Below are 18,755 nucleotides of genomic sequence, written 5' to 3'. Positions count from 1 at the left end.
AATTTAACGGAATTTATAAAGTTAGACTTGTATGGAATTCCTGCTCACAAATTGGTATGTGGTACAGTTTGGGTGCCACCATCTGTCAGCAAAGAAAAGGAAGACCGTTTTCCAGTCTACATAAAGCTGCTGCACTGACAGCATCGAAAGCTCACACACATAGGTGTGAGAAACATTGAATTCCCTAGTAGTTTGACTGCAAACAGAGTGTGGAGCTTCTAGCAATGACCACAGATCATAGGCAATCATCTCAGAGTAGTTAAAGGCAGACTCAAGTGCTAATACCACAGATCTGCAGGATAGCAGCAGAGGACTTTTTTTCCCGCTAGCCACACTACTGTTCTTTAACACCACATTAAATTTTTTAGGAAGCGTTCAGAAAAACTCATACCTTTTCTGTATCTGCCCAAGTCAAGCATTCCAGAACCACAATCACCACAAAGACAAAAATCTACAATTCCTTAACACAGATTCGGAAGACTTTTTATTGTATGAATCAAATGACATAACATCAGCAATCCTGGGGAAAAAGTGCACCAGTTTTTTAGAGAGCTGCCTTTATTATATTACGCCCTGAAACATGCAGTCCCTTCTTGCCGAGGATTTGTCTTAAAGCACACTTCAGTATTTCAAGCTCGCTTCTTGAAGAAAAAGCATACAATGCTATAAGAGGGCATTTTCTATGTAATATCAACAGCAATGTACAATACATTATGTATACTGTCAACACATGCATCACTGAAGGCTTGAATGCAGCCCCTTAAAGTATCACAAAGCAGTGCCTTCTCATTTACATGTTTATGTACAAGGCATAGAACAAGATTTGCTCTATAAATTCAGTTTGTGAACAAAAAACAAAACAGAGTGAAAGTTCATCGCAAGGATGGACTTCATGCTTAACAACAGCGGACATGGTCGGTATTTTTGTACACGTTAGCTGCAATGGCGTAAAAATGACTATATGGCTCGCGCATCTATTCGCAAGCTATTGAGATAAGAAAATACAGTAAAAGCTCGTTAATTCAAAGTCTTACGGGCAGAGGTTTATTCTAATTAAGCAGGATTCCCAATTATAAAAATATAGCATGAACACGTTAAAACCAGTCAAAATGTTTACAAAGGTGGCACACCTTTATTGCCTGAAACCTTTTGCATCTGTAGCGGCTATGGCCTAGCACTGCCGAGCTTAAAGTCCCGGGTCAATCCTGGCCACGGCAGTTGCACTTCAGTGGAAGCAAAATGCAATAACACTCATATATAATTAAATTTAGTTGCATCTTAAAGAACCCCCAGTGGCCAAAGTTAATTCTCTCCATTTTCACTAAATTCTTCGGACTAACGGAAATATCACAAATGTGGCCTTGCTGTCAGGGCACTTTCTCGGCTTTCGAAGTGTCGTACGGACAGTACAGTCGCTGCAAAGAGTTTCGTCAACTAGGCATCAAACCGAGACTTTATCCGCCAACTCCCGACGAAGCGGTGCCAATTACGCCTAGGCGGTGCGGGTGGCAGTAGTAATGCCATCGTGGGATACCCAGCCTTAATATGCTCGTGCCCATAGACTACATAGCAGATCAGGCGCAAGGGAACATGCACACGCTGGAATGACGGCCGCATGTGTGAAGCGGAGTTCGCTTCCGCGGGCAATCAGCCGGCAACTAGCGCAACATCATGTGGGCTGCCCGAGCTGCTTTTTTCAGTCAGTCTGGACTGTCACGCCATGGCACATGGTGGTGCGAGACGTGTTTCTGGCTTTTAAAGCTGCTTCCAGCGCATGGAGCCAGCAAAAGCGTGGACTTTGAGGCTGGTTTATGTTACTCAGGAGGACTCATCACTGGTGCTTGAAGTTGGACATGACACCAAATCTCCAAGATCAGGAGTTTTGTTGCAGCAGCCCAGTTTGTGAATTAACCAGGAAGTGGCAGGCTGGATGCTGAAATTATCTGGTCAAATTTACATTGTTAAATGGGAATCCCAAGTAATTTGTAGAACTTCCACAGTCCCGAAATTTTCAGAGTTCAAATTATCGAGGTTTTACTTAAAAGAACAACATAAAAGAACAAATTAGAAGAAAAGAACATAAATAACAACTAAAACAGCGCCTTTCAGGGTGTGCCCAAATGGACCACGTAAAAAAATGACAGCCATCTTCAACTAACATATTGCAAACATTGAGCACAATCCTTCAGATTCTTGAACGAGAACTTTTGCTAGGAGTGCTTGCGATGAAATGACACACAGAGCTCAACCCAGAGCAACAAAGCTAGGAGGATAAAAATGAATTGGAGAACGGATGCGAGCGGACAAGTGTCAATATAAAGTCATGCTCCCGCAAAATCATGCCTACTCTACCTAAACAGACAAGCAGTTTTGCAAAGTTTCCATTGGCAGACATGGCAAATCTCGATGGGTGTAGCCAAGGGATGTCTACACCACCGCTTCTCAAACGTCCACATAGAAAAAGCCACCCCTTGGCTTCTGGGTTGTGGGCGCTGTTTTGGTCGTGGTTTCCTGGGCAACAGCCGACGAGCTGCCACCTTCGCATGGGGCCAGAGAGTTCAGCACTAGCGAAGCAAGAATGAGAGCCATTAATTAGTGTCAGCAGTAATGTGAATGCTAATTGAATTTCTAAGCTTTCTATAACAAAAATTTCATTACAGTATTGGAGTGCATTATGTAACCGCGCAAACGGCAACGGACGAAGAAGGAAACATAGGACAAGCACGGATGTTTCCTTCCTCATCCGTTGTTGTTTGCACGGTTACATAACTCATTCCAATATCGACCCCCAACTAGCCCGCCTCTCCCTGTTAAATTGATTACAGTAGACCGCTATTATCAAATATGTATAATACAAATGCTACAAATGCCACAGGTCTGACACATGTTATGCCACAGCGAGACAGTAAAAGCAAAAAGATGATGTAGCAATGTACAATAATGACAGTGCACAACAGTTTGTGCAGCTCTAGCTCCCCCCCCCCACTTCAGAATTCTCCCTACTTCTCATTAGAGGGCAAGGTTTCCTTTTTATCTCTCCACAAGCTAAGTGAGCAACACGTATCAGCTATCAGTTATCAGTACCTCACATCTGCCGCCAAAATACACATCCACAGGACTGGCAGAACTTATTTTGGGCAATTAGCTGGTTAGTTTCAAGCCTTACAGCATTTGTTCTCAAAAAAAAAAAAAAAAGTGGCATTGTGACGAGACAAAACTACAACAGGCGTCACCTTCAAGGCTTTGTTCGATCCTCTTGAGGTTTTTCAGGATGCTTGAAAGTTCTCTTGTCAGGTTGCCGTCAGTCGGAGAGTCGCTAGGTCGCCTCTCAACAACCCTCGGAAGAACCTCTTCTAACATAAGCCTTACATCACTGTTTTCTGGATACTTCAGCCTGCATGAGGTCAAAGAACGAAGCGAATATTGAGAAGAGCAGCTATCACAAAATATGTGACAGGAAAATTTTCTACTACCCTTACCTTTCCTTCTCAATGAGTGTGCGAGCGCTAGTACGCAGCTTTCCCGACAGCTGGTGTATGGCAGAGATTACGAGGCTGTCCAATGCCGTCAGCTCTCTCCTGCCCGGTGTCGTGGACGGAGTCTTCACACCATTTTCTGTAGGTGTCTTGCTCTAAACGAAAAGTGAGAATAGGTAAATGAAGTGGTAATGTATTGGAAAGCTACACCACACACAACTCGAAACTTAAAGGGGTCCTGAACCACCCCTTGGACATGGTGAAAAAGCCCAGTCCACGGATAGCATACGTCGTTGTGAACATCTCAGCCAATGTTTGCAGCCGTGCATGGCACGTGGAGCTTGCAAGTGGAGTGCGAAGTCACCTTTCTATAAAACGCTCTCCTTTCAACAGTAAGCTGTGCCTCACTCTTTTCTGGACAATTTATTTCATCATACCACCGATTCCTATACGCAGCTGCTATTGGCTAATAGATGACATCAATAAAGAAGGATGTTTGGATCAGTGAGCTTCTTCGTACTGTTACTGCATATATTTATTGATGCAGTTTCATGAACAAGTTGAAATAAGCAAAAATCTCCTCTCGAATTTCAATAATTACGCACTTCCAGAAGAAGCTGACTCACACTCGGCTGCTCGTGGCCACCCACAAAGGAAATAAACTTTGGCCACCCTGCTTATCGGTGTCATTGCTGTAAGGTCTCAATAATTTCGACCAGTTTTGAGCACTCAACTAGCCTATAACCATGAGGAACTTAAGGTCACACCACACGTACGCTTGCAGCGCATGCTCACTCCTGGCCGCTCCTGGCTAGACGCCTTGGCAGGCCTCGCTTTGTATTGATCTATTGTGCAAAATGCGCAATTTCAATGCGACTACTATCCATTAGTCAAATCGGTGCTGGACAAAGCTGGTCCACACCACACAGCATGGCCAGACTGGAGCACATAAGTGCAAGCTTGCACTCCAGCCCTGTCATGCACATAGTCACTACCAACTGCATGTAGCTGTGTCTGCAGTGAAGATACCATGGCCACCATGAGGCGCCATAATGACCCTGTCTCACTTATCTCGCTGTGGCTCACTGAGGACAACAGTGTGCTCTGATTGGTATCTGTGGGTGATGCAACTCAAGGTCACAAACAGGTCGCATGCTTCCCAAGTAGCACACCCTCGAGGTGTGTCACCATCATGGTCGAAGCTCATTACATTAGGAATCCTTTCAATGCGAGTCCGGAGTGCAGCATTCATCACTTAGCCAATGTGCACACTGCCAACGTATTTGCACAAGTGAACATGAAGTTTGTTCGATACTCTGAAATTTTGTGTTTGGTGTAGAGATAAGTGCAAAAGGAAATGTGCTACCCATGTCAGTTGGCGCAAGAATAGCCATGCATAGCTATCTACTATACTGAAGCATAGAAAAGGGATGGGACACCGTAAACTCGACCGTAAGCTGAGGGATAGCCTCCGAGTTTGGCACGTCATAGGCGCCAAAATCAAATGTAGTGCTGTCTATGTGAACACCCAAACTCAAATTTTAGCTCAGAACCATGATGACATTCAGTAGGCAGAGCGTTGTGGGCACGCCTCGTTCCTCTGTAGCCTTCGCAGTACAAGCCATTCAAGAAGGTGTGGGAGCATCGCAAAGGGGACCAAAATTGATGTTTCAGCACCAATAGCTCCGTTTCTGCTGAACACATTGAGTCACTTTTTGCTGCAAAGTATTTCTGAAATAGTGTATTTCAATGTCAAATGCATTTCTTTACTTAGACAAAAAGTGGTACAGGACCACATTAAGGTGAATTCCACTGATCAATCTGCAGCAGTTGGTCGCACCTTTGAACGAGTGCCAGGATCTTGCAAATCTAAATTTTAGTCAAATGCAGGGCAGTTTGTTGTACACCGTCATGGATTTTGCCTAATGCAGCTTTTTTCGGAAACCCTGATTTCCAACGACCGTGTGTTTTACTTGTAAGCTTGCTGTTTCTACACTGGTTTGTGAAGCCTCCTGTGTGGCATGTGCCTCAGAGGCATATGCTCAACCAGCGCCTCCTTTAACTAGGTGCCTGCAACGTGAGCCAAAAACTGCCTGCCCTTCCCTCTCTCTTTAACACCTGTCTACGTAGTATGGCTACTGGAGCTGCTTCACGAAGGACGCTTCCAACCCACCAGAGGCTGCATGCTGCGTGCCACTGCTGCCGTGCTGCCGGTAAAACAAACTCGAGCAGACAATGACCGCACGTTTTGATCTATGCGTAAGCAGACTACGCTATTTCCTTGTTCACTCAGCTCACAACTGTAAGTTCTGCTCAGTAAGGTCCCATTGCTGCATGCCACAATGCTCGTATAGTCAGAGAAAGAGAGATCCGAGCATGTCTTTCCACGAGATACCTCCCGACAGCAGTTTGCGTGACCAGTGGCTATGGCAATTTCGAGTAAGGATTAAGTGCCACTGAGTTACCCGTAATGCTCTGTAGTGTGCAGTCAGGACTTCCACACTGTGGACTTCAGGAAAGACTTATGAGGTAGCTGCTGAAACCAGTTGTCATGCTCAGTGTTTTGACAGCTTTAGATCAACACACGCATCCCTAAGCCACTGCCTACCGTGTCGGCCGTGAGGGCGGAATACCGACCTGGCCTGCTGGCAGCAAGCTATGCTGACAGGAGTCACGCGACTCCAGCGGTACGGTTGCAAGTGCCACACCACGGTTCTGGCTCGCAAACGTGGCAGGGAGCCTCCAATGGGAAAGGAAGCGACGTCGCAGGCATATAGTTAGAGGAGGTGCTGGATCAACTGATGTTGAATTTACAGAAAAGTTGTAGTATTAGCACTGGTTCTTCTTGTGTGTCATATGTCTAATCACACGAAAACAAGGCAAAAAGAAGTAAAGGCAAGCACCGAAGTGAAAAAACAAAAGCCATCATTCCCTGCAGGCATGCTTGATAACGCCACTATACCGTGCCACAGCAAACAGAGGCTTTGCAAAGGTGCACTGCATCTGCACCTTGCTGGTGCAGAGGTCAGTGTACATCTAAAGCAGTGATTAAAGGCCAAGTGCAACGAAATATTTCTCTGATTAAACTGGTTACAGATGGGTAGTACTACTAAAGCAAGCCTGGCAAAGCTGCAGGGCTGGTAATTGCAGAATTTTCTTATTAGCAGCCATTAAACAACATCACAAGCAGTGAACATGTGTATGTACATGGTTGTTAGTGGATATGACATAAGGCCCAGCACACCACCTCCGAAATTTTTCCATGTACTGCAGGCAGATGCAAGCACCAGCTGATCTCAGAGGTCATGCATCACTTCCAGCATGTGGTAATGACAGCGTCTTTTTTTTTTTTTTCCTCCAGTTTTGGCATTATAAACGTTTTGTTAGCTACTCTGCAATGCATCCACTCGCATTTCAAACAGGAAACTTCGCACAGAGGCTGTTCTATATATGCACAGACTAGAGTAGGCTCGTGTGCTACTGAAACAGCTTCCTTTGCGACTAACAGGGCATCAAGGTGATTTTTGAGCTGGTACTTCCATCGTCCACAGTGTTCAAACTGCTAATCAAGCTGACAGATTCAGCAATGATTCAATTGGCGAATCAATTTATTGATTGTGAAGAGCTCCGAATTAGTACAGCTTACTTGGAGTTCAATGCAGACCTGAAGCTAGGTTTACAACCATTTAACACAAAAATTAAATTGTGGAGTTTCATATGCCAAAACTACGATCTGATTATGAGGCATGCCATAGTCGGGAATTCTGGAAATTTTGACCATCTGGGGTTCTTTAACGTGCACCTAAATCTAAGCACACGGGTGTCTTCACATTTCACCCCCATTGAAATGCAGCCGCTGTGGCTGCGATTCGATCATGCAACCTCGTGCTTAGCAGCCCAACACCATAGTCACTAACCAACCACGGCAGGTGACCATTTAACAGAGCCACAGTAGCCAAGAACAAAACAGAACCTCATGCTCTGGAGCACACTGCCATAGCCACAAAGTCAATGCAGAAGGTGCTAATCAGGCTAATTCAGTTCTTGTCTCTTCACTTTACATGTTAAGCACGAACAATGCCCACCTCTCCGTCGCCAGACTGCCTCTCTGGCTTGCGTCCACTTCGGACAAAGGTGCTGCCACTGGCTCCTGCACCTCCCTTGAGGAATGTTTCACCACGTGAAAGCGAGCTGCCCGTCGTTGGCATACCTCCAGAACGACCCCGTTGCTGCCGATCAGGTGCAGCTGGTGTCAGCGCAAGGTCACGGTGGCCGCCAAAGGATGCCGAGCGCCCAAACTGAACCGGAGACCCCGTCCGGGCATCGTCATCACCGTCCGAAATGTAGGACGTGCCAGCCGGCTGCTTCCTCTGGATTCGCGGGGAGTGGTGACGACTTTCTCCATCGGATACAGAGTGCTGCTGCAAGCGATAGGCAGCTGTGGGGTCACTGTCGTTGCGCTGATGGGCCTGCGTGCAGCATTTCCTTGTCATCAAACATATGCAACCAGAATTGACCATAGATGCAAAGCCTTGGCCACTCAAAAGAATTCACCCAAAAAAATGAGCTAAGTGCAGTTGATTCACAATTTAAACACCATGGGATACCATATTGTCTGAGGTTTGAGTTAAAAAAAATGCTTTCCGATTATGAGGCACGCCGTAGTGGGGAACTCCAGAAATTTAGACCACCTGGGGTTCTTTAACGTGCACCTAAATCTAATAATTACACGGGTGTTTTCATATTTCACCCCCGTTGAAATGTGGCCGCCATAACCGGTATTCGTTCCCGCGATCTCGTGCTTAGCAGCCCAACACCATAGCCACTGAGCAACCACGGTGGGTATTTGAGTTAAACAAAGCTGAATAAAATATGATAAACAATACTATCGGTTATATAGCAAACAATGTTCAAAGTGACCAACTATTCACCACTCAGTTTTATGTTGCAGAGGATAGAAACACAGATCTGCCTTCACTATTCATGCTTTATGAACGTCCTCCCAAAGTAGCTGGCCAGCACGTTACAATTCAGGCCAGCATCTCAGATGCAAAGACTGCTTCATGGCTGAGAAGCATCATGCATATGAGAAAATTTCCACGAAGTACAACTAAAAGGAGTGGATAACAAAATGAATCCAATTAATTTGCATGTGAGGCCTGTCATGTTTCATTATCCATGCCTCATAATTGTCTTTTGCATACATTTGCTTAAATGTAATAAATGCCGAGTTGGTTACATTGCGCTTGTCACATCCATTTGTTACCTTGTGCCAAGTTTCCTTGGTCAATGCACACAACAAAACTTTACCTATGTGCTCGCTACACTGTCCTTGATCACTCACTTTTCCACGAAGCAGCTCCGCCCGTGTGACGCCGACGTCCGTGGCTCTGACTCCGCGAGGCAGTCGGAGGCTGAAGCGGCCGCCATCTTGCCTTGAGAGGTTGGGATTGCTGCCATGGTGGGGCGTTTTCCCACGCGAAGGTGCTGCCGTTGCGGGGGGAAGCCCGCCCACCTCTGGTAGCCCCAGTCGCGCCCTCCTCAGGGCAAAGGCCCGGTTTAGCTTCATCTGTGGACCGCCTCTGGAGCCCGAGCTGTGGGACGACGGCTCTGTGCTAGTGTCGGACACAACACTGGCAGTCTCCTCAGAGCCACAAGCTGTATCACCACTAGCAGCCAAGTCAGCTTCGGAGCCAGTCAGCCCCCATGACTTGCGCTGCGTTGGCGCACTTCGGCGCTGGGTAGAACTGCTGGCCGCTGGCGTCTGCCGTAGAAAGCTCCCATCCTGAAGATATGAAAACACAGCACATTATTGTGCAGCGGTGAGACATTGACAGAATAATACAGACACGCAAGGGATGACAACCTCAAATAAAGCTACTAGTATGCACTATGGTTAACCAATTGTGAACACATGTGGCAAAGAGAGAAAAGCACAGCATGATGGACTTTGGCTGATCCTTACTCCAGAGCAGTATTAGGAGACACATTCAAAAATGCATAATAGAAAGAAAAAAAAAATACATTGTTTTCAGGGTAGCACCTTCAACTAAAGTATTGCTGTTCAGCAGATGTATAAAATCTGTATAAACATGGGCAATGTGGCAAAATCCCCCTCGATAGCGCTCCCTGTGAAGCCAAGGCATTTTATTTCTCCATGCACTAGCACCTACGCATCTCGTTGTACATGTACAGCTCGGTAGGAAATATCAGCATGTGTGCTGAGCTTTTCTTTGTGTTGCTAATCACCATGATGCATAGTTCTGCTCCAGCCCTGCTTATTCTAGAACACTCAGTGACAAATTCATCCAGCATACAGTTGAACCCAGATATAACAATCCTGGGAGCCCATAATGACTCGATAGTTATAAGGACCAAATTTGCGTTGCAACCCAGATACAATGAGCTACTGATATACGAAATGCTTTTCAAGAAATTACTCCATTCCCTGTAAGTGGATCTGGCTTTAGAATTAGGAACTTGCAGTGCCCCCAAGGCACATGCATTCGGCCAGTTTCTTTTGAACCCAGAAAAATCATGGTAGCAGACACCAAAGTCTTAGTGTTCTTGTGAATAGCAACTAGCAATTAAACTTCGAAGGATGATACAAGCAACGTTTTGTCATTCGTTCAGAGAACACAGCTTAGACAAGTATTTTCGCGCATTAAATGATGATGTGGCAATGAAACTTCAGAGAAAGTACCGTTTCAAAAGCCTTAATTGGTGATGCAATTGGGTAAGACATTTTTGATCACCTATTCCCGGTTAACCATAGACCCTCATGCAGAAAGAACCAAGCAACAAACACGGCCATTCGAGATTTCAATAAATTTTTGTGCAAAGCCTACTGAAAAAAAATCACCTTACACCAAATGATGTTGACATGACTTTGTTGGATGGAGTCTTGGTGAATGTGGTCCGGTGGGTTCTGGGCGGAGAGCACGGGGGACTCGGGCGGCTTCCGGCGGAGCCCAGTCGCTTTCTTGCCGTGGCATTGGCACATGGAGTGGAAACTGGAACAGCCGCAGATGCAGACTTCCTCACAGTGTTCGCACCACTGCTGCTTTCTGTGGATGGCACAAAGACGTCCAATGGAGCACGCTCCGAGGGTGGTGTGGGAAGCCGTCGCTTAGGGCGGCCGAGATCAATGGAACCACCTGAAATTAAGCATTCTATTATTAAACCCATAAAAAGTTGAGCATGATGTCAACGGGGTGCTGAAGGCAAATATTTAAGCCAAGATGTAGCGGCATGAAGCAATAAAATGACAGACACTGACCAAAAGAAATGCTAAAAATGAATAATTCTTTAAGACTTTTCAGCTTTGCTATGGAAGCCTTGTTCATAATGGGTTGAAGTTGATGGAAGCTTATGTATTCATCACGTGACATAAGCAGCACATGAATGATGGGGTGGAGGATTTCCTTGCTTTGAGTGAGCGTGTGACGCATTTTCTTATCTCCAACGACTCCAGATAGAGCTGCGATTGCAAGTTTCCTTGGCCAATAATTCTGGAGTTTTCCAAGTTACTCTTGTGGCCTGTTGCATATATGTGCTTGGCAAGGGCATTCTAAACTGTTTGTTTCTTTTCAACATCGTTCTGATGCTGCCTCCATCTCTGTCTAAAGTTGCCCAATTCACCGATGTATGCATAGCCACAATCTGCGCAGGCTATTTGTAGACTACGCCAGAAAACAACTCTCTCAGAAGCCTGTCCTTGCCGCCCACGAGTGCGTGCCTCAGCTCAATCAAAGTGAGGGAACCCTCCCCCCATTGTACATGCACTGCATACGTCACATTCTGAAGAATACATAAGCTTCCATGAACTTTCCTTCAACCCATTGTGATCAACGCTTGCGTAGCGAAGCTGAAGCATCTTGGAAATAATTATTCATTTTTAGCATTTATTTTGGTCGATGTCTGTCATGTTTTTGCTTCATGTTTCATCCCGACGAGATGGGCTTCCGTCAAACCCTCGATTTCAAGGTACACCGACATGTTGTAGTTCTGACTAGTAGCACTCTTACTGTAAACTTAGTGGCCTTTTAAAAATAATTTTAAAAACTATGCCCAGCCTGCACGATAAAAGCATCACAAACAGTGAACAGCCATCAGTGCCTTTTATATTGGGAATAAGAGAGAGAAGAAAGTTTTGGCTAGAGGAAAGGTGCAGAGGTTGGCAGCAGGATTGCACACCTGTGGCTTGCTACCAAACAAGGTGCACCAATAGACAAAGAAGAGAAAGAGTCACATGACCAATATCTGTGTTTGGCTGTTGGTGCCTTGTTGTCAAAATGAACCATTGAATAACATATAGCCCAGACTTCAGTACTGTTACAATATTGCTCAACATTTTTTTACCTCAGTGCTGACTTACAAATGCTTTGAGCATCGTGGTGCAGCGTGGAAAGGAAAGGGTTATACTACATTTCTTTACTTCCAGCTTTATCAGGCAAAGCTTGCTTTGCAGAGCAGGACTTGTTTCAGTGCTGCAGTGGTCAGAATGTCAAGAGGATGAGGGAACGTGGTAAGGACAAGGAAGGTATATGTAGGGCACAGTGCTGATTAATTTCTCACATCAGTTATGACTTCATTCCCAGCACGAGAGATGCGCATTTGCACTAGCTTGAGGATCAAGCGGCATGTGTTACATTGGCACTCCAGGTTAGTGAACTGTGCAACGCTACAGAGATGGCTCCAAATGGAGCAGCCTGTTGATAAGTGGAGAGTGCCTCAGCATTTGAAGTTGCTTTAACTTAAAGATGAGCTCAATAGCAGAGAGGCGGCCAAGACAGTAATGAGAAGCCTTGCTTAGTTTGGCAATCGTCGATGGTTTCTGCACTATTTTTTGGGCAGCTGCTCTTCATGCTGCCAATATTGCTTAACTTCTTTCGCTTTGTTTCTGGTTTATGAATATCCTGTACACTTTGGCACAGCGCAGAAAGGGGGCGATAGGTGTCAAGGCAGGAACACAAAGTGGACAAGATCAGCACCGAGGGCAAGAAGGATTTTCACAGCCAGAAGACAGATTTTTCGTGCTTGCTCGACACCTTCAAGGCTACCCATGCACAGAAACAGGTGAAGGTATGCTCTGCATGCTTCAACAATACGACAGCGATAGAGCAGGAGTGGAACAGGGATAAAGGAAGGAAAATCATGCAGCAAAAGCAACCGGCGTTCTTGCATACCCCACATACTCACATGCAAGGCCACTGACACCACCACCACCACCACCGAACTTGAAACACAAGCTCTGAACATTACCCTGGCTCCTTGGTCTGGAACCAGAGGCCCCTTCACCTTCCGGCCTCACCCTCTGGTACTGCGAGCAGGAGAAACGGAAAGGACAGCAAAACCAGCAGTCAGCTTTATTTAAAAGGAGCACCGAAGGCAAGTCAAGCTGAACTCTAACATATCCAAAGAGTCATGTTTATAGGGAACACTGCTTTCATACGTGACAAGAAGACGTAAGCAGAGGCCGGGAATATGCCAAGGATGGCACCACCGCTGCTGAACTATGATACTGGCTACAGTGACACCACATGCCCCATTTATCATTCGGTAAATTGCTATCAACCACTGATAATAGGAAAGCTAACTACATTGCATTTGGCACTCAGAAATTTATTGGATGTTTCTATGGAAGGACTCAACAATAGCACCTCGCACCACTCTGCCGATGCTTTTCTTGAGAGTGTGGCACCCTCTCTGTGTAGGCCTTTGGCTCGAAGCAGGCAGTAGCGCAAGGGTTCCAAGAACTCTGACACAGCTTGGGATGCCGACATAAGCGACTGAATGACGAGCACCTAGCATCAACCGATCTATTGAGGAAATGCAAGGGCATAGAAAAACATGCAAGGGACAACTGGCAAAGCAGCAGTGAAAGCTAAAAAGAAAATACCCACCCAGTCAGTCTCTGAACGAAGCATTGTTATACGATGCTATCACAAAACGCCATAAAGGGAGGACAATTCATCCCGATTAGGGTGACGGAAGCTTGGCTGACATGCTTCCCCCAAATGGGAAATATGACTTGCTTCCACTAGCAATTTAATGTCCTTGTTCCAAAGAGCAAAAAGCACTTCTATTCCTCAAAAATTAGGAGTACAGTTGCATTCACGACAATGTGTGGGCAGATTGGAAGACATACCCACTCAGTGACCTCTGTGTTCTTTCAAACACCCATTTGTTTAACATATAATTGGTCACAATGGAGAGGAGCTGTATATACCATGCCAACGCGAACTCAACAAACCTGTTGACGAGGTTTACACAGCGCTTGTTTTGCTTTCTTTGACCTTGACATTGTTTCCTTATTTTTGTGCAGCAGCACACATTTATTGAAGTTTATTTTCTGTGGTGAGCACTACCTCGATGCTGTACCTCCAACGAATGAGTCATTGTCGATTTCAACTGCAGACTGCACAGCCTCTTTAGTTGTGGTTTTAGGAGCAACCAAATCATCTTGTGGCATAAAACATAGTACAAAGACTCTGCAGGGTAACTGAACATGCTATGCTGATCTAGTGTTTGCCTGTAGCAGCCCCTTCGAAAGCCATCAAGTAGCTCAGCTCTGCTAAACGCACACTGCTGCAACACGCATTGGACAGAGAAAAGCTCCACACAGAAAACCAGCTTATGCCAGCACCTCTAGCCTCTCATAATATGGCTAATTCTCTGTGAGACACCCTGCAAGTCATTGCCTGTGTCACTCCCTTTCACTCTCTCCTCACTCCTCCTCCTATATCTCACTATCCTGTATGATGCTTAAGTGGTGTCCTCAAAATACAGAGACAGTCAGTAACACCATATATTAAAAATTAAATTGTGGGGTTCTGCGTGCCAGAGCAAAAATACGATTATGAGGCATGCCGTAGTGGATGGCTCCAGATTAATTTAGACCACCTGGAATTCTTTAACATGCACTCAATGCATGGTAAACAGACACTCTTGCATTTCGCCACATTGAAATGTGGCCACCACAGTCAGGATGTTATGATATGTCCTCTGGCTTAGGAGCGCAACGCCAAAGCCACTACGCCACCATGACAGGTAACACCACACATCCCCTTCCTAAACCCTATTCTTCCCAACAACAACCACTCAGCTTCCCAACAGGTTGAGAAAGCATGTACAGCTTGTCACACACAAAAGAAGTAAAGGCCAGTCAGCCATTGTCCAACAATAGGCAGCTGGCCCTTACTTGTGTTTGCGATAGGCTATATATACAAACCAGCAAAAAGACGAAGATACTTTATTTTTGTGAGACAACTGCATCCTTGTCCCTTTTTGTAATGTTTATAATGAGTGCTTGCAGTAAGCAGGCTAAATTTACTTTTACCACTGGCTTTAAATGTGGCCCACCACAGGAATGTCTACTCACCTGCTCTAATGTGGACGGGTGGCTTTGTGAGGACACACCAAACACCTCATCAATCCTACGACGGGCCTCCTCCACATCGGGGTCCACACGATCCGTCTCAACTGTGTATGTGCCAGTCTCGCTCCGATCATCAGCAGGAGACACAACCTGCTCTGGGCCGGAGCTTGGCTCAACACGTGGCGCCGACGATGAGACACCCCCGACGGGACCTGGCAATGGCACTCGCGCAGGCCCATCATTGAGCATTCTCTGGATCAGGTAAGAGGCCGAGTCGCTCAGACGTTGGTCATCCTGCCGCCTAGCTTGGCGGCTGGATTCGACGTCTGAGCTCCACCCTCCACCGCTACTCCTGCCGCGCCCTTCCGCGCCGCTCCAGCGCCGCTTTGCTAAGTCGGTAGCATTATTGGGACTAGTGGGCGTCCGCCGACCGCTCCCACCGGTGGATACCAGTGGCTCACTGGGCTTTGACACCGGGGAGGCCCGGCTCTTGGACGGCGTTCGCTCAGATTCTGGTTTTGGAGGTGCAAACTTGCGTATGCTGTCCTTGAGGGCCAGTGGTTTGCCACCGGTCGTGTCATTGTCGAAATGGATCGTGAAGGCCATGGAAGTTGAGCCAGACGCCTGCGTCTGGGAGGCGGGAGTGTCGAGACAGGGTGAGTGTTCATCCTTTGAGGGTGTGGATTTGGCTCCACAGTCTCCAGGCGATGAATCACCTGCAGAACAAAAAAAAAAGAGGATTACTTGCCCCTTGAGGGAGGATCACGTCGATAATGTGCTTAGGTTACACAGGTACAAACAGGAAGTCAATCGAAAGATATGGTAACAGAAGTTTTCGCGAGCTTACAAGTTGTCCAGAAAATTGGTTGAAATTACACAATATTCTTCTGCCTCTTTATTGCTTCAGTTTTCATTATCATTAAAAACAATAATAAGCTTAAACGAGCTGAGTCTAGATCTAGAGGCAGAAGTCAAATATCAACAAACATTCTAAAGCAAGTCGTAATGCAGGCGCACTCGAGGGATGTGCAACTACAGTACCAGTTAAGAATGAAATTTGTCATAATAAATACTACAAATTAATTGCTTTTTGTGGACACGTGTCTATAAGCAGTTAAACACAACAAGAAGCGAGAAAAAATGGAATGCTATCACATAAAATCAACTCAAAGGACTTGCCAAGCAAATTCAGCTAGTATCTCTTGCACAAGGTTCTGCTGATATTGCGTACTCATCAATTGCCAATTGGGGTGCATTTTTACAAATTTGCACTAACAATTTACAGATACTGCACACTTGGACAAAGCCTCTGAATTTGCTGTGAAATGGTATTGCAACACCATCTAGCACGCACTTGGCAAATGACAGCTGTTGCCTCCGAGACCCCAGTACAGACATCTTTTTCCACCATGACTTTCACATGATTAGACTTGACATACACAAGGCTTCAGAAAAGATGACATGACCTAATGCAGACACTAAGAATAACTTGATATCACAAATAAAATTTTGCATGATTACACACCTTGGAGGCATACATGGCACATAACAGGCTTGAGACCTATTCTTTGCGTCTGTGTTATTTGCACCATAATGGCACACCCCAGTATCAGCCGACTTGCCCAACAAGTTAACTAGCACAACACTAAGTATAACAGTGTCACAAGTAAAAGATAAGAAAGAGCTTGATAAGCCCTAGTTCCCTGCATGATGCATACCAAGAAGCAATTGGCAATTACTGTCACCGCAAAAACACAAAACAATTCTCAATATACACATAGAAAAAGGGAGGGGGCGCTTTTTCCAAACACCTTTTTGCAGTCAGCACTTACAAATTAATATCCCCGAAATTTAGGATAGTATTCCTTCAGAACTTTATGACGAGTTTCACACATACTGGCAAATACTGGCTAACTTACCACCCTTTTCTTCAGGTCTCTCCTTTGGTGGTGGTGGAGCGCGTGGCTTGCCGAGAGAATGCAACGGTTTCCAGGACAAGGTGGTGGGCTTCGTAGGAGGTGGCCTACCAGGGAGAACCTCCCTCACAGTGCTCAGGGAATCCTCGGTTCTGCTCAAGTCCTCCAGAGAGTCTGCATCCTACAACGACACACAAACAGCGATGCAAGTTTGCTTCCCACAATCCAGAACAAGATACTGCCACCATAGCCAACAGCAATGTATATCATCCGTCGCCTATAGCATCATATCTTAGTGCTGAAGCAGTGCACTGACAAGGACAAGGCGAAGACAAGAATATACAACACCCGTAGCACTATACTCGTATTCCTGTGTGTTCGCCTTGTCCTTGTCAGTGCGTTGGTTCACCACCAAGGTAGGATTAATCACCAACTAGCCCAACGTTCCACATTACTGAACCTATAGCATGCCAGGGATCATTTTCTACCAATCCATTTCATTTGCCACTCTTTAGGTGCTTTGTCATTTGCACTGATGCGGTAGCACCACTGCTATCGCTGTTAGGCTACTTGGAACGACTCGTGGTCAGAAAAAAAGGGGGAATGAAATGAAGTGCTAGGTGATAAGAGCCCAGGCCATATGCCAAGCATGCTACTTTAGGCAAATATCTGCAGGAGCTATTAACAAACTCCTTTAGGTAACCTAAAACTTACCAAGGGACACGAAATGCCATGGCATTGAAAAACAGCTTAAGTATCACATATTGGTCCCTGCTCAGGTTTTTTAAAAGTGTTTAGGAGACTTTCGCTAATTGTGTATCATGTTACACCTTCACAAACTCTCTTGTTGGTCATTCTAGACTGACCAAAATATACCTTTGATATAAAATCATTTTTTTTTTCAATCCAATATCATCAGGAGTCCTACCAAAATATGATGCAATATTTTTGTTTTTTTATTAGGAAAATGGTTTCCGGCAAGCATAGAACAAAAGTGATCCCATAAAAATGGTGGCTTATTTTCTGTAGCTACCTAAAATCTCTGCCATCATTCGCGTCAGGGGGCGGACACAAACTAGCACCGAGTTACAGAGCCAGATTACTGCTGACCAATTAATAAATTAGCCTTCAACATAATCAAAGGTGAGAGGCTTGGTAGGCCAGAAAAAATGCAAGAATGAAAGACTGGCAGCACTATACTCACGGACAACTTTCTGTGTCTATGAAGGGAAAGCTACATGGGTGGAGCTTCTACACGTTACCGCGCCAAATAGTCTGCCAGCATCTGACAGCCTGTGCTTTTCGTTGCTCACTGAATTGACACAGCAGGGAAAAGCCGCAAAATAAGTAAACTTTTACATTCAGTGGTGTGTTTTGTCTTATTTAACTTGCTAATAAGATGTTTGTTTTCTCTTTCCCAGCTTAAACTAACGCAGATGAAAACACAGGACTCTCTTCAGAAGCGCTCTAACTTGTGCACGCTTTGCCTCCGTAGCTTCACTTTCATAGCCACAGAAAGTTATCCGCGAGTATACCACCTAAAAGTTCCCGCACCATCTCAGTGCAATGTCATGGATTTTTACATCTGCTTGGGCCTAGCTAATTTTAGCAGTAAAGATGAATTACACTGTATTCTAAAAGAGCCAAGGATTGAATATAGCAAGCTGCAAGAGCTATTACTGAGCAAAAATGGCCCAATTAGAGGACAATATTATACTTCGAAATTCACAACGTCCCATGATAGGGATTTCGGCGCAGTTTAATGGAACTTGTAGCTTCATTTTCGCTTTCGAACCTTGCTATAACAAAGTCACTTCTGACAAAAATAGCTTCGTTATATCCAATATAAATGTCTGTTACACTGTAATAGCAAAGATAATTTCTTATTTACTTCCTTATATCTGATAAATTGTTATATTGAGGCTCAACATACTGTGAAATTAATGCAAATAAAGGTTTCATACACTTGTATCAGCCCAAACT

The 18,755-nt window shown here is 45.3% G+C and overlaps 1 protein-coding gene across 6 annotated transcripts in view; it reads right to left on the bottom strand.

Moving 5' to 3' along the window:
• Nucleotides 1-452: 452 nt before the first annotated feature.
• The window catches only part of LOC142588472 (uncharacterized), a 34,987-nt gene continuing 16,684 nt past the window's right edge, over nucleotides 453-18,755 (bottom strand). For 5 of the 6 annotated variants that reach the window (XM_075700243.1, XM_075700242.1, XM_075700248.1 and 2 more), the window contains 9 exons: nucleotides 16,776-16,953; nucleotides 14,860-15,572; nucleotides 12,678-12,798; nucleotides 10,344-10,633; nucleotides 8,821-9,261; nucleotides 7,562-7,945; nucleotides 3,480-3,631; nucleotides 3,234-3,394; nucleotides 453-2,564 (listed from right to left, as the gene is read on the bottom strand). In XM_075700243.1, coding sequence (XP_075556358.1) covers nucleotides 2,443-2,564; nucleotides 3,234-3,394; nucleotides 3,480-3,631; nucleotides 7,562-7,945; nucleotides 8,821-9,261; nucleotides 10,344-10,633; nucleotides 12,678-12,798; nucleotides 14,860-15,572; nucleotides 16,776-16,953 — 2,562 coding nt within the window. In that variant the 3' untranslated portion in view covers nucleotides 453-2,442. The remainder of the gene's footprint in view (nucleotides 2,565-3,233; nucleotides 3,395-3,479; nucleotides 3,632-7,561; nucleotides 7,946-8,820; nucleotides 9,262-10,343; nucleotides 10,634-12,677; nucleotides 12,799-14,859; nucleotides 15,573-16,775; nucleotides 16,954-18,755) is intronic. The other variant, XM_075700247.1, reaches the window with a different exon arrangement.

The sequence above is a fragment of the Dermacentor variabilis genome, chromosome 7, assembly GCF_050947875.1.
Source record: "Dermacentor variabilis isolate Ectoservices chromosome 7, ASM5094787v1, whole genome shotgun sequence".
NCBI lineage: Eukaryota > Metazoa > Arthropoda > Arachnida > Ixodida > Ixodidae > Dermacentor > Dermacentor variabilis.
Note: the sequence above shows the minus strand (reverse complement) of the source record. Positions and strands in the feature narration are given on the sequence as shown.